General features: G+C 38.3%; 1 protein-coding gene across 4 annotated transcripts; it reads left to right on the plus strand.

The window, feature by feature from the left end:
- The first annotated feature begins 49 nt into the window (after nt 1-49).
- Nucleotides 50-14,024, plus strand: rexo4 (REX4 homolog, 3'-5' exonuclease). Of its 4 annotated transcripts, none has more exons than XR_008569624.1 (10): nt 50-515; nt 588-874; nt 943-1,089; nt 1,190-1,383; nt 6,517-6,605; nt 7,115-7,189; nt 7,264-7,338; nt 7,416-7,560; nt 9,790-9,904; nt 9,989-14,022. XR_008569624.1 is itself a non-coding variant. In XM_054768578.1 (10 exons), the coding sequence occupies exons 1-10, from the start codon at nt 300-302 to the stop codon at nt 9,819-9,821; spliced, it is 1,188 nt and encodes a 395-aa protein (XP_054624553.1). In that variant the 5' UTR covers nt 50-299; the 3' UTR covers nt 9,822-14,024. The 4 variants fall into 4 exon arrangements, 3 of the variants coding, with proteins under 3 accessions (XP_054624553.1, XP_054624551.1, XP_054624552.1); XM_054768578.1 differs by having other exon boundaries at nt 588-674; nt 747-874; nt 9,790-14,024; XM_054768576.1 differs by having other exon boundaries at nt 9,790-14,022.
- The last annotated feature ends 83 nt before the right edge of the window (nt 14,025-14,107 follow it).

A 14,107-nucleotide genomic window follows, 5' to 3' on the forward strand; every position in this document is an offset into this window, starting at 1 on the left:
TCTTGGGTTCATGTTGACGTCGAACACGTTAATCTGTTACACTAAACGGAAGAGGACGTCTCTACGTGGTTTTGTCGCATGGGGAGGTAGAATTTTAACGTGTCCAAGAAGAAAGGAGAAGTTTAACGTGAGCATTCGTCCGTGTTTTTTATGTATTTTGGTGAACAATTTCCCCTCTCGCATGGTTATTCGTCGGCCTCACACAGAAAAGGCATAGTTTTGTGCAAAGGGCACGTTTAGTGACGAAGAGGCTAACATAGCCGTGTGTTGGCTATAACTTCTCAGGAAACTGTCAACAAATGGTCGAAATGTCGAAGGTGAAAGAGAAGAAAAAGCATGCTTCTTCTGAAAGACAAGCGCAACCTGCCGGGAAATACAAAACTGTGAAAAAGAAAAAGAAGTTCTGGATACAAATGGAGAAAGCTAAAGTAGAAAAAAAGTCCCCGACTATTCAACTTACAAAACCTCCGAAGGATGAACGCCTCTTTTCTGCCAACTGGAAAGTATTACAAGAGGTAAGATGGCGTCTCTTCTGATAAAAACAAAATTAAGTTATGTCATATTCAACACTTTCTTCATTCCCACAGACTTTAAAGTCAAGCCAAACGAAGACAAATAAGCCAAAAACATCAGAACACTGCAATGGGCCTCAGCAAGAAAAGCCATCTAAAAATGTACATTGTAAAAATACATCCATTAAGACAGATTCAGCAAAAGCTGTCCAACACAAATCTTTTGACTCTCAGGCTAAAAGTCCTGCTGGGTTAGAGACAAAACAGCTACCTGCTTCTAAAAGGAAAAATATGTACAAATCAAATGGCGAGCAAACAGTCAAGAAGCTGAAACTTGAGGCCAATGTGACCAAACCTACAGAGTACGTATACATAATTTACACTGTATTTAAAATAATGAAGCTACATGATGGCTTTGGATGTCTCACAGGGTGGACATTTGGTTTGATGATGTGGACCCTGAGGACCTCGAGGCGACTGTTGGTCCGGAGGCAGCAGATATCATGAGGAAGAAGATGGGCGTTAAGAAAAATCCAGACACGGAGGCCGCTCTGGTGAAGATGAAAGGTTTTGAAGGGTGAGTGATTTCACAGTAGCTTCAGTGACGCTTGACCACCACGGGTATGTTGCCATGTTGGCTAAATTGACCTCAATCCTGTGTTCTTGTTTGCCGTCAGCCTCACAAAGGTCGTCGCCATAGACTGTGAAATGGTGGGAGTAGGTCCTGATGGTGAGGATAGCATCTTGGCACGTGTTTCCGTCGTCAACCATTATGGGAAGTGTCTCTATGACAAATACGTGAAGCCCACCGAGGAGGTGACGGACTACAGGACGGCTGTCAGTGGTATCCGGCCAGAGGACATCAGAGATGGTGAGTGGGAATGTTTAGCTTTTAATGACAAGTAAGAAGATGAAATATACTTAGTAAAGTGCTCATGACACCAACAAAGAGAAATAAACAATAACAAAATGAAAATATTCCATTAATAAACCATTTTTGTCATACTGCTGTCATAGAAAATAAAACACTATGACACTATAAACTATGAAATAGGAGTGAAATGAAGTGGTGATTTTGACATGCCATGTGACCATATTCAAACACATGCAAGAAAGTGACATAATCACAACAATAACACTATAATTACATTCACTGATAAAATGTTGTGATAACTATTATATGACACACACACAAAAATGGCCACAAGTATGTTTTGTCAGTAAGTGGCACTGAAAGCTCCATGCACACTACAAAATAAAAGACCACTGACCAGCAATCGCTGCTTATTTAGCCCAGGAATGAGCCCCCATACTTTTATTGTAAGATTCCTAGAATAGATCTAGTAAAAAACATGGATTTACTTACTGAAACTGACACATCAACTGCAAGATAGGCTAGAAAGACGAGTGACAGCAAGCCATATTTTGCTAACAATTCAGGTGTAGAACACTTATGGGTGACACCGGCAACCGGTGTAAACATGCACAGCCATGAATGCACACAAAGAAAGTGACATACAGTATTCACAACAATAACAACATTCACTAGTATTGTGTTGTGAGGAGTTTATGTTTTACTGGCAGTGATATCCACAGACAGATATCAGCTTGCTCTTTGCACACTGTACAGAGCTGAAGATAATGTTGTTTAGCAAGCAATTTGGCATGAAAACCCATATTTGTAGTGACGCTGCAATCAAAGACAGAACAAGCTACATTGGAATTAGCACTGCGTTAGCTGCCATGGGCACGAGGCTGGCTACTGTGGAGAATAGTAGCAGAAGACATGTAGATCGACTTACTGCCACCTTGCCACGCTGTTCCACGGTCGAACATCTTGTGGGTTTTTGAGTTTTTATTTCCATCTGCGGGGCAGTAACATTTATCTCACAAAGTTTGCCAATGCATCTGATGAGGTGAATGGTGTCTTTTGGAAATGTGAATTGGGGAATAATATCAGAGAATGCGTTGTAGTGAAGCATAAGTTCCGGGTGGGGTGTCCGTATCTGACGTCACTTGTTCCGCCGCCTCCAAACACGGAAGAAATGACGGAAATGCTAAAAAATGACACAGGAAATATGCCTTTCAATGGTACTTTTCACAGCGGAAATAACAAGATTGACGTGTTTGGTGTCATGATCACATGAAGCATCCTACTGACGAGAGCCCGACCGATATGGCATTTTTGGTTTGGTTTGGTTTGGTTTGGTTTGGTTTAGTTTATTTGAACATGAGGGTTACAATGGAATACATCTCGTGAATCATTCTTTGACAGTTCCACATGTCCAAAAGGAGTAGGAAGAAGCAAAGCTTATTTAATCCTACCCCCCATCCATTCTACATCTAGTACAGTACATGTAGTTCACTTCCTGCATTCCTTGTCATGTTTTCAGTGATAGTCAGGATAACACATAATAGATAACGGTGAGATAGCCCTCCCCCCAAAAAAAGAAAGAACATTCATAATAATGATAATAATGATGACAATACTAAATAAATAAATAAGAACAAAGCTTTTTTTTTTTTTCCTTTCCTTCTTTTTTTTTTTAAACACAACAAAGAAAATTATTAAAAAAATAAATAAAAATAAATAAATAAAAAATAAAATTTAATAAAAAAAAAATTAAAATATAATAATATAAAAAAATATATAAAATAAAATAAAAAATATATAAAAAAAATAAAAATAAAAAAATAAAATAAAATAACAAACCTGACAGAACAATCAGGACTCTTCTGCCTTGTATTTAGCAAACATCAACTGCTTGTATTGTTTTTTGAATTTGCTCATCTCTGTACATTGTTTGAGTTCTTTACTCAATCCGTTCCATAATTTAATTCCACACACGGAAATGCTGTGGGTTTTCAGCGTTGTTCTCGCATATAAATGTTTTAGGTTTAATTTTCCTCTAAGATCATATTTCTCCTCTCTGATTGAGAAATACTTAATTAGATTTTTGGGTAACGAGTTATTATTAACTTTATACATTATTCTAGCGGTTTGAAAGTGTACTAAATCTGCGAATTTTAATATCTGTGATTTTAAAAATAAAGGGTTTGTATGTTCTCTATACTTGGCATTATTAATTATCCTCACAGATCTTTTTTGCAGTACAGTGAGTGAGTGAAGATTGCTTTTGTAATTATTTCCCCATATCTCCACACAATACATTAAATATGGTAATACTAAGGAACAGTACAGAGTGTGGAGTGATTTTTGATCAAGAACATATTTTGCTTTATTCAATATAGAGATATTTCTCGCCACCTTTTGCTGTATATATTTAATATGAGATTTCCAACTCATTTTTTCATCTATTATAACCCCAAGGAATTTATATTCTTCCACTTTTTCAATATCCGTTCCATTAATTTGTATTTGGTCGTACGTGTCCTTTCTACTATTACCAAATAGCATTATTTTAGTTTTACTTAAATTCAGAGATAATCTATTCTTGTCAAACCATGACTTTAATATGACCATTTCATCCTTGACCTTTTTAATGAGTTCTTGTGTGCTTTCACCAGAACAGAAAGCGGTGGTATCATCGATACCGATAATGGGTGCTGAAAAATGCCGACATCCGACATATTGGCAGATGTATATAAGAGCATTGATACTATATACAAGTACTCGGGCAGTGAGCAGCACAGAGAGAGACACAGGAACACAGCGACAGAATTGCCACACAGCAAAAAAAAGTTAATATATTGGTTAGGGTTGTGTGATAATTTTTATATACCTGTATAAATTCTTCCAATTATAAGAAAATGACCTACACCGGTATAAATGTTAATTATTAGAATTATGGTGTCACCTGTTCGTTTGCATGTATAACTCTCAAGACCCCGAATATAAAACAACCTAACTTCATTTTTTAGACTTTTACTAGGAGAAAAAATACCGTCTTATGTTTGGGTCACAGTACTTAGTTACTGGTGAAAGTGCATTCCAGGGCACTATTATGCTTATACTATATTATGACAATGAGGCGAAAGTCCAATTAAATATCACAATTGCAAAAAAGAAATAAGGCCACAAAATTCTTAAATATAATACAAAATTTAAAAAACTGTAAATTAAAAAAGGACCATCCTTAACTACATATTACACTAGTGGACTTTCTTCCATATTTGTCAGGGGTCGGGAGCCTTTTTGGCTAAGGGAGCCATAAAAGCCAACTATTTTAAAATATATTTTCACGAGAGCCACATCATATTTTTTAACACTGGCTTTGTAGTGTGGTTGATTAATTTGCCATCATTATGGTACGATCCCGAACAGTTCTTGCTGACAGAGGCATGGCTTTTATCTGTTTGATTATCTTGTCTTTACCTGAAAAGATGTCAGAAAGTTCATTCGCCACATGAAGCATGAATGTTTTAGCAGATTTGCCGTCTGTGAATGGCTTTCTGTTCCTCACTGTTGCGAAAGAACCAGCAAAGCTGGCCGAAGACCAGTCAACTTGTTGGCTCCATGCACTGAGTTGCTGCTGACTAGCTTGCACTCTAGCTCTAGGCACGCCTTCTTCCGGCTGTCCCCTGCTGAATATGTAGATGCAAATGTAGCATGTGTGAAAGTGCCACTTTATATTTGACCATTTCATCGATTAAATTTTATCACTGCATATTTGACACGCCACCAAACATGCTTTCTCGACGAAGGCGAATACCTCTGTGCATTCATGCTGAAATGTACGGTACTCCTCATCTTTCTTTCTTTTTGCCATCTTCTTCGTCAAAAGTGTTTGCGCTACAGATTTAGCTAGCTAGCTAGCAGACTGACTAAAGGTGGGACGTTTACTTCTTGACGTCTTATCTAATTATAATCGTGTTTTGGCGTCTGACCCGGAATATATTGGAAGGACTGTTGGCACACATCCACAACACTCATTATTCACATTCCTACCGTCAGGCAGACGCTACAGGAGTTTGAAGTCCAGGACCACAAGGCTGGCTAGCAGCTTTTACCCACAGGCCATCAGGCTTCTCAACGAAGCACTCACACACGCCGCACGCAACACACACACACACTCATAGCACTGGACATGTTATTGTTGCTTTTTTTATGTATTGGTATTAATGTCTCTTCTGTTCTTGTTGTGTAATTTATTGGTATTTATGTTTCTTATGTTCTTATTCATTTTCTTGTGTTTTCTTTCTTTTTTGGGAGAATTGACAGAATAAGAATTTAATTGTGTAGTATAACTACCTGTTTTACTGAGCATATGACAATAAAACTTGAATCTCTTGAATCTTGAAAATGAATAAATGGATTAAAAGGCATTACGTGTAATGTTTTATATTGTGAACATTATTTTTAACACTGTAATTTCTGTAACGTTTTACTTTTAAATGTCAGTGGGGAAAAAAAATAAAAAGAACAAATTTTATACTGTTAAATGTGTGAGAGCGAGATGCAGACATCAACAGAGTTATATGTGGCTCGCGAGCCATAGGTTCCTGAGCCCTGCTTTATATTATCAATTAACAAAAATCCAGACTTTAAAAGATTACAGTTGCACAAACCTGTAGTTAAAAAACGCTCAAATCCTACACATTTCCCGTGTTTGCCTTTTAAAAATATTTTATTTATTAATTTATTTATTAAACATAAAAGTCCCAACATCCATTGTTGGATGCGCATTAAAGTCTTTTTTTGGTCCCAGTTTAGATTTACTGTAATTGAGACTTGACATTGACAATGGAAGATTCCTTTGTTACATCATATTTGTTCATTGCCATGAAGTCAAGTTGCATTTTCAGCTGTGTTCCAACTTTTCTTAGTTGGTGGTCCAAAATATCTCCTTTCCCAGCTTTCTGCAATGCCACATTAAATCAGTTCACTTTGTCAACATAAAGTGACCCTTGTGGTTTGTTATATTGTCGACTTCCCTTCTTGGTTTGCAAGTTAACTTTGTATTTAATTTTTAATTTTTTTATTTTTTAATCCCTGTCTGTTTTTTACTTGTGTAAATATGCCATGTTTGCTTCCAAATTGCAGGAGAGGACGTAACAACTGTGCGGAAGGAAGTTGCCGAGATACTAAAGGGAAGAATAGTGGTGGGACATGCGCTGCATAATGACTTAAAGGTATTGCTACTCATATGCATCACCTGGGGGGCCTCTGAATCTTAGTCACAGTCGTCGCTCACTTTTTTCTATGCTTTTAACAATGATAATATTCCATTTATTAATATTGAAGTCTGCTTGGCTGAAATTCACTTATCGCGATCATGTTGGGAACCAATTAACCGTGATAAACAAGAGACGACTGTATTAATCTTAGCGATTCCTTACAATTCTTTGCTTTGACCTTTTTGGTAACAATGTGGGTAAGGACTTCTGAGGTCCAGGCATGCTTGGGTGATTATTATGTGGGAAAATCACCATCAAAACATGTAGTTGGTGAGCCAGCCAGCTCTACCAGGTCCAGCATCAAGGACGTTTTGTCTAAGTAGTGTTGTATACAGTTTTTACAGAGGTCTTAAAGCTGTTCTAGTTCTTATATAATTCAATTTCTGTAGTTGTAATAACCAGTTATCCCCAATGAACACCTTTTACACAAGTGAATGTAACCATAACATTCTTTACTGTTGCAGATTTTGCTCCTGGATCACCCAAAAAAGAAAATCCGTGACACTCAGAAATACAAACCCTTCAGGAAAATTGTCATGGTACCAACAAATAGAATCTTGTCATCATCATTGGACAGAATGTTAATTGTTCTACATTTATTTTTTTCTCTCAGAGTAACCGCCCCGCGCTGAGAGTACTTTGCGAGAGAATACTCAACGTCAAGGTTCAGCAGGGTGAACATTCCTCTGTAAGTCATCATACTCGGTGTTCATTATTGGCGTGCCTGGTCGTCATGAATGTAATGCGGTGAAAACATTCTTCCAGGTCCAGGATGCCCAGGCCACCATGAGGCTGTACACCATGGTGAGGAAGCACTGGGAGGCCGAGATCCGCAGCGCCGAAAAGACAGGCAAGAATAGCGAGCGCATGCCCAGGCTGCACAAGAACAACAGCAAGTGTCCTGTTGAAGGTTTGTCCTTTTAAAGCTAAGAGGACCGCCAATCAATACACCTGTTTGTGCTTTGACTGAAAAAGTGACTGAAAGGAAATAGACAGGACATTTCTGAAGGAATTAAGGGAGAACATTCAGCAAGTCAACCTATTGTGTCTGGAAGCAAATTACAAAGTAAGTCTTGACATAAACTGCATCATTTCATCCTTTATGGATGTTTACGTATGGAACGTTTGTTTAAATTCTGTGTAGAACTTAGCTCATTTCCTGGTTGCCTTACGTTGCACAGTATTTGTCCACTTTAAAGACAAAAATAAGACACACGACTTACACTCTCTTCACTCATGATGACACCCCAAAAACTTCAATTTCATATTGACTTGACTATAAGACAACTCTGAATATAAGACCATCCCTCTTTTTCGAGACATGTTTTTGGACAAAATCATAAAAAATGAATTGAATTAATTGTTAATTAATTATTTTCAATAGAAGTGAAATAACAGCTGCTAAATTTGGCTTCACCTCTGGTTTGCATGTATAAATGTAGACTCCAAATGCAAGTCAACTTGTGTTTTTTTTGTCTTTTCTTGGGGAAAAAGACTGTCTTATATTTGGCTCAATATGGTAGTAGACCTGCAACAAACCAAAATGTGAATTTTCCAATTTAGCTATTAAATTAAAAAAATTGTCAGTTTGGAAGAAAAAAAAAAGGAATCCTGCATTTTGTATAGTTTCATACCAAAAGTGAATGATCTTCCAAAGCCCCCTCCTTTTCTATTTTTTGTAGAATAAAAAAAACAAAAACACAACATTCACTACATTTTGGAATATTTTCAAAATGAAATTGATTGTCATGCAAATATTCATAAAAATCAGTGCATTTGTTTTTACCACACAAAACAACAATATCAATTCATATAAAATAGTTTGAGTCTGTTATGTAGCCATTGCCACTCTGTCCATTGTCTTTTTTTGTCTCTTTTTAATTTGTTGGTGATTTGGTCAATTGTTTGGCTGAAGGCAACTCTTGATGGACCAGATGGATGGGGACCCGTGGGTGGATCGCTAACGGACTTATTAAGACACCACTTTTGGTGTCGAAGATTTACTGACAAACAGTTTATGGAGAAAAACATTTAATGGAATAAAAAACAACATGGGGCAGTGGACAGTGTCAGAAGATGCGTGCAGCATTCAGGAAGGCCATGCAGGGCACTATATCACACACATCACACTTGGACTGCATTTTATAGTGGTGAAAGACACTGTTCAGTTCTGGTTCCCAAACTTTTTACAGTCATGTACCCCTTCAGAAATTTAACCAGAAGCCATGTACCCCCTTCTCCTGCACAGTTAAAAAATATAAACCTTTTTATTTGTATCTTAATTAACTTGAAATCTTGAGCATAATTACTTAATCTTGCTGAGCATAATTAATTTTACTCTTATTCCGGTTCAAAAATGTGTATTTTGCATGGTCACATTTTGATTTGATTTTGAGCTTCACTTTTTTGTCCACTCATGATGGCTATCGTTTAAGTCTGCATATGCATTTTACCAAGGGAAAGTTGAATGAGCATGATAAAGCAGTATCCAAAGTACAAAAATACCAACGATAAAGCCTAATTTTCGGGGTCTCCACTCAGTGACAGGTTTTCACCGCAGTGCCGTGCGGGGATTGGAACGCCAATATACATGGAATCTTTAAGATTAGACAGACAAAATAAACATCAAACTTGCTTATTTGTTCATATGATGAACATCATGCTTTGTCTCCTTTCTGTTTTCTGCGCCGTTCTCTGTGGGCTGTGAGGTGTTCAGGCGCACACGTAATTGTGAGTGGTAGGCGCTAATTGTTTAGGGTTTTTATTCACCTACCCCCAATGCCAATTGGTGTACCCCTGGGGGTACACATACCCCACTTTGAGAACCTAGGCTGTACAATATTTGGACACTTTGAGAGGCTGTGCTTGTTACTTCAGCCAAACTTGACTGTGAACTTACTAAGAAGGTGGAGGTAGACTTGGCAGTTATTAAAATAATGGAGGAAATGGAGGATGGACATTTTCTTTTCTTTATTTCCTGCACCTGGTACCCCTTAGGTACCACATCCATGAAGGGCAGCCAAAAAGTGACAAACTACTGTGTTGTTTGTTACACCTCCCAAGAATGCATCTGGCCTTTACATCCTCACTGAAATCATTAGTTTGGACACCGTCTTCACTTTGATTTGTGTACCTACAGTGCGGCAGCATGATTTGCTGCCTCTGCTTTGATGGGAAAAATAATCCACTGCTGAAAATGAAGCCGCGCCCCTTCACCTTCATCTGCACACTTGGACCTCAGACAAAGGCTAAAGGTTCCTCATCCAAAAGAAATGCACTTTGAATCTAAACCAAATCTGCTGCCAAAAAGCATAATGTCGTTCCATTTACCTTTGCAGTGGCTGTGTCATGGTTGCAGTGCATGGATTCCCCACATGTGGGAATGTGTCGTCTCCCTCTAGTTGACATAGACTTTACCTGTGTTGACTGGCTTAATGCAATTTTGGCTACTGGTAAATAAAAATAGATATGCATGCCAAAAGTTTGTGCTTTTAGTATCAAAACATTTGTTGTTATTGGTAGATACAGATGAATAATGAATCATTTGTGGTTGCAGTGGCTCATGTTTTGTTGCTATTCCCATCCTTGCACATACACACGCACGCACACACTCACACACACACATACTCACTCAAAACCTCAAAAACTTTTTTTTTTGCCATTTTTTGGGCCCTGCCTAGACCCCTGACGAAAAGCAGGGGGCTTTCCCTGGCCACCAGAGCCAGAAGGTGGGCCATGGAAGCAATATGAAAACATTTGATTTTATGCAATTTCTGTCGCTTTCTGTCCTGTATGGGTAGAGTGGCTGACGGTGACAAAAGTGTGGTTTATTAATCTTTATTGATGCCACCTATCACTCACCACATGCCGCCCCCCTATCCAAACTATTTGTGCAAGTACTGCTTACTCTAACAAACAATAGCATTTCATTTTTTTTGGGTCCTCTTTTCTTTTTCTTGACCACACAAACATGCGCTCAGGTCAGCTCACTTCCTTATGCATGAGCTGCAGCATGCTGCCGCCTATCTGTTGACTAATGCTGGGGCTTAAGTAAGAACATTCAGTATTTATGCAGCTTGACAAGCAAACGCAGTGAGCTACTTAACTCAAACACTGCCTCTGCCGTTGTTGCCTTGATAAGTGCTAATGAACCATCCTGTGGTCTTAAAAAAGTAGGTAGACTTTATTGTCGTAAAATATGCAACCTCATTACTAATGAGTAAGATGGAAACAGATGACGATGCATTATGATAGTTGTACAAAATGTGCTTTACTGTTATTGCAAATACTACACAAACATGTTGCTGGTTATATTTTTTACCTCAGTTCCAAACCCACATTATTTATAATTGATAAAGAAGATTTTTCAACTGTTGCGCTGCTATTACAACATGTCACTTTTTGTAGAACACCTTAAATCCTCCTGAAAACCGGGTGATTCTTTTGTAAACTCAATTATTAGTCACGTGTGACATCATGGGAGTTGTAAATTTGACAAATTATGGTATTTTCTGTAATAATAAATGTCTCTTTTCCCCCACCAGAAAAAATGTAAATCTATATTTTACATCGTTATTCAATTTCATTACAAAAAGGCAAAACAAAAAAAACGAAAATTGGGCAGAAAAAAAGAAGTGGAAGAAGAATAATAACCAAACAATTAAACGCGCATAGCAAGTACACTTGATCGGTGAAGTTAAATGGAAAAATCATCTTGCATAGTTAAAATCAAAAGTATTGGCTCACTTTGGCTTTTATAGCATGGATGAGACAACGTAGACTTTGCATTATGGAAGAAGTGTCTAATGTAAATAGGACACACAGGCGGCACGACAGCCATGGACACCAACCTCGTTCGTCACCACACTCACGGAGAAAACTGTCCAGTAAGAGAAATGTTTACTTTTGTATTCAAATGCTAAATGTTGTGTTATTCAATCAAGAGACGTGTGTTTAGTTGACGTCGTTTGTCAAAATTGTCGTGCTGCTCAATCTTATCCAGGTCATTCTCTGTCTCCTTTCAGTGAATACGTCACTACTGACATACTACACTAAATATTTATTTTTGTTATGCTTCTACTTTATAGAGTTGATCTACTTAGAGACATGAGATGTTGTGTTTTCTGCATGAGTTGCTTCTTTTATTCTGCTTAAATATGAAAATTCCATCCATTTTCTGTACCGTTCGTCCTCATTCGGGTCACGGGTAAGCTGAATGCAGCAAAATGCAAAGGTTGAAGTTATGTATTTATTTTTTGTGTCACCCTATCACTGTATCAAGATATCATTTTTATTGTGAGCCATGTATCGCAAATCATAACGTGAGGTACCCTGACATTCCCAGCCCTACTCCCAATACTTGATGCGGCCCAGCCACACCCAAACTCTACCTCCAGTGGCCTACAGTGAAATTGAGTGAGAGAGCCCTGCCTTAACCCAAATAGACACCTGGCACTCTCTCCATTTGAGGCAGTATTTTCCCCAGGCTGCTACAGTATTTGAGAAAATATGCATCACTTGAGGAAATGCATAACTTTATGTGCATGTCCTGGTTTCAGGGGACCAATTAATAAGTAAATATCGCAATTTATTGTCTCAGAAGTGGAAGTTATAGCTTTTTAGATTATATGTAAAATATCTTACTTTTATGTTAGGGCAGGCTCACCTGAAGAAACCTGACCTCATTGTAACAACTGAAGTACTGCAAAGTCTTTTGAAAACTTTTCCCATTTGGCAAAGCAAATTTAGCATCAAAGCAGCTAATGAGCTTCTGTTGTAGCCTCTGCATGTACGAGCGAACTGTTTAAGCTTAAACTGGCTCATTTAACAATAACACAAGCTGCTTTGCACTAATACTCAACGTACAAACTCCTGTCTCTCCCGCTCGTGTCTCTTTGACTCATCTTCTCTCTTTCTCTCTCTCGGATGCACTTGCGGCCGCAGTAAGCTGCACACACAAACACAATAGCCCTTTGTCCTTTTACTACTACTGTAATTTTCATGAGTTCATATTGTCCATCATGCACTCACTTGGAGTTTCCTGTTAGTAATAAGTGCATTAGCAGACCTGCTGATCATTGGACTTTTGGAGGTGTTCCTTATATTTTGCTTCCCTCATGTAGCTAAAGCCAAAATATTCGAAACATCACTGCAACTAACAACCACACTAAAAACAGCATTGTCATACAACCACATTTTTACAATATGCCACGTTCTAACGGTCCACCTGGACTTACTTGTCTTATTTTTTTGTAAAAGTATATGTTCTTGTGGCCCTTTTTTTCAGGAGCACTTTAAACATTGGACCACCTCAAATAACGAAATTGAATTTATTTTTTTTACTGAATAAAACACCCAGAATATACATGAATAAAGGATGTGTGATATACAGTATGAACTATGAGCGATAAAACATCGACTAGTATGTGAGCATCCCTCCTTCTTTACCTCCTAGACAGAGTGCAGTGGGCAGGTTAAGTTGTGTGTCACATATTTGTTGTCTTGTGTTTCTTTGGCACCATGGGTGAGGTAGTTGTTTGAATCGCTGCATGTGAAAAGCTACTTAACCATCAGAAGCAACTGTTGGGCCGGTATGCAAGAAGCTGCTACAGATTCACTACCAGACTGTGGAGCAAGTGCCCTCCTGTATGCAGTAGTGTGCTGGGGAGCAGCCTCAAGAAGAAGGACGCCACACGCCTGGACAAACTGGTGCAGAGGCAGGCTCTGTCATTGGCACTGAGGTGGACAGCCTGACATCAGAGCAAAGGTCACTGAGCAGGCTCCTTTCCATCATCCAATGCACAGCACCATCTCCCGACAGAAGAGCAGTTTCAGTGGCAGATTACTATCACTGTCCTGCTCCACTGATAGAATGAGCAGATCATTCCTCCCTCACGCCATGCGGCTTTTCAACACAACAGAGGGGAAGCGGTCAAAACATACACAGGACTGGACTTATTAACTTATTACGTATTATCGAATTTGAAGTGATCTGTTTCATATTCTTCTATTTTCTTATTTTTCTTATCTCTCCTATATTGCCTTGTTTTATTTTTAAGTGATTACATTTATTATGACACTTATGAAATGTGAATTTCTCTTGGAGAGTATTTGATTATTGTAAAATATGGCCAAAATGCGCCTCGGGGGCCATCCCCGGCCCGTGGCTCAGTTGTCATTTCATCAGTGCAGAAACAAGAGACTTTAAAGAAACATTAAAAAAGGGTAAAAACAGAGCAAAAGACACAATGACAAAAACCTGAAATGTTGACACCCACACCCAATAATAACAGCTTTGTATTGAAGACAAAGCTTTAAATATATTTTCTAGGCATATATGTGTGTGTGTGTGTATATGGGTTTGGGGTGTAGATGTACCTACCTCTCCAATAAAATTAGTGACCACGGTTGTACAGTTTCTGTTCTCACTGAGCAGCAGCACCGCCCTGCCCCAAACC

This window comes from Dunckerocampus dactyliophorus, chromosome 2, assembly GCF_027744805.1.
Source record: "Dunckerocampus dactyliophorus isolate RoL2022-P2 chromosome 2, RoL_Ddac_1.1, whole genome shotgun sequence".
NCBI lineage: Eukaryota > Metazoa > Chordata > Actinopteri > Syngnathiformes > Syngnathidae > Dunckerocampus > Dunckerocampus dactyliophorus.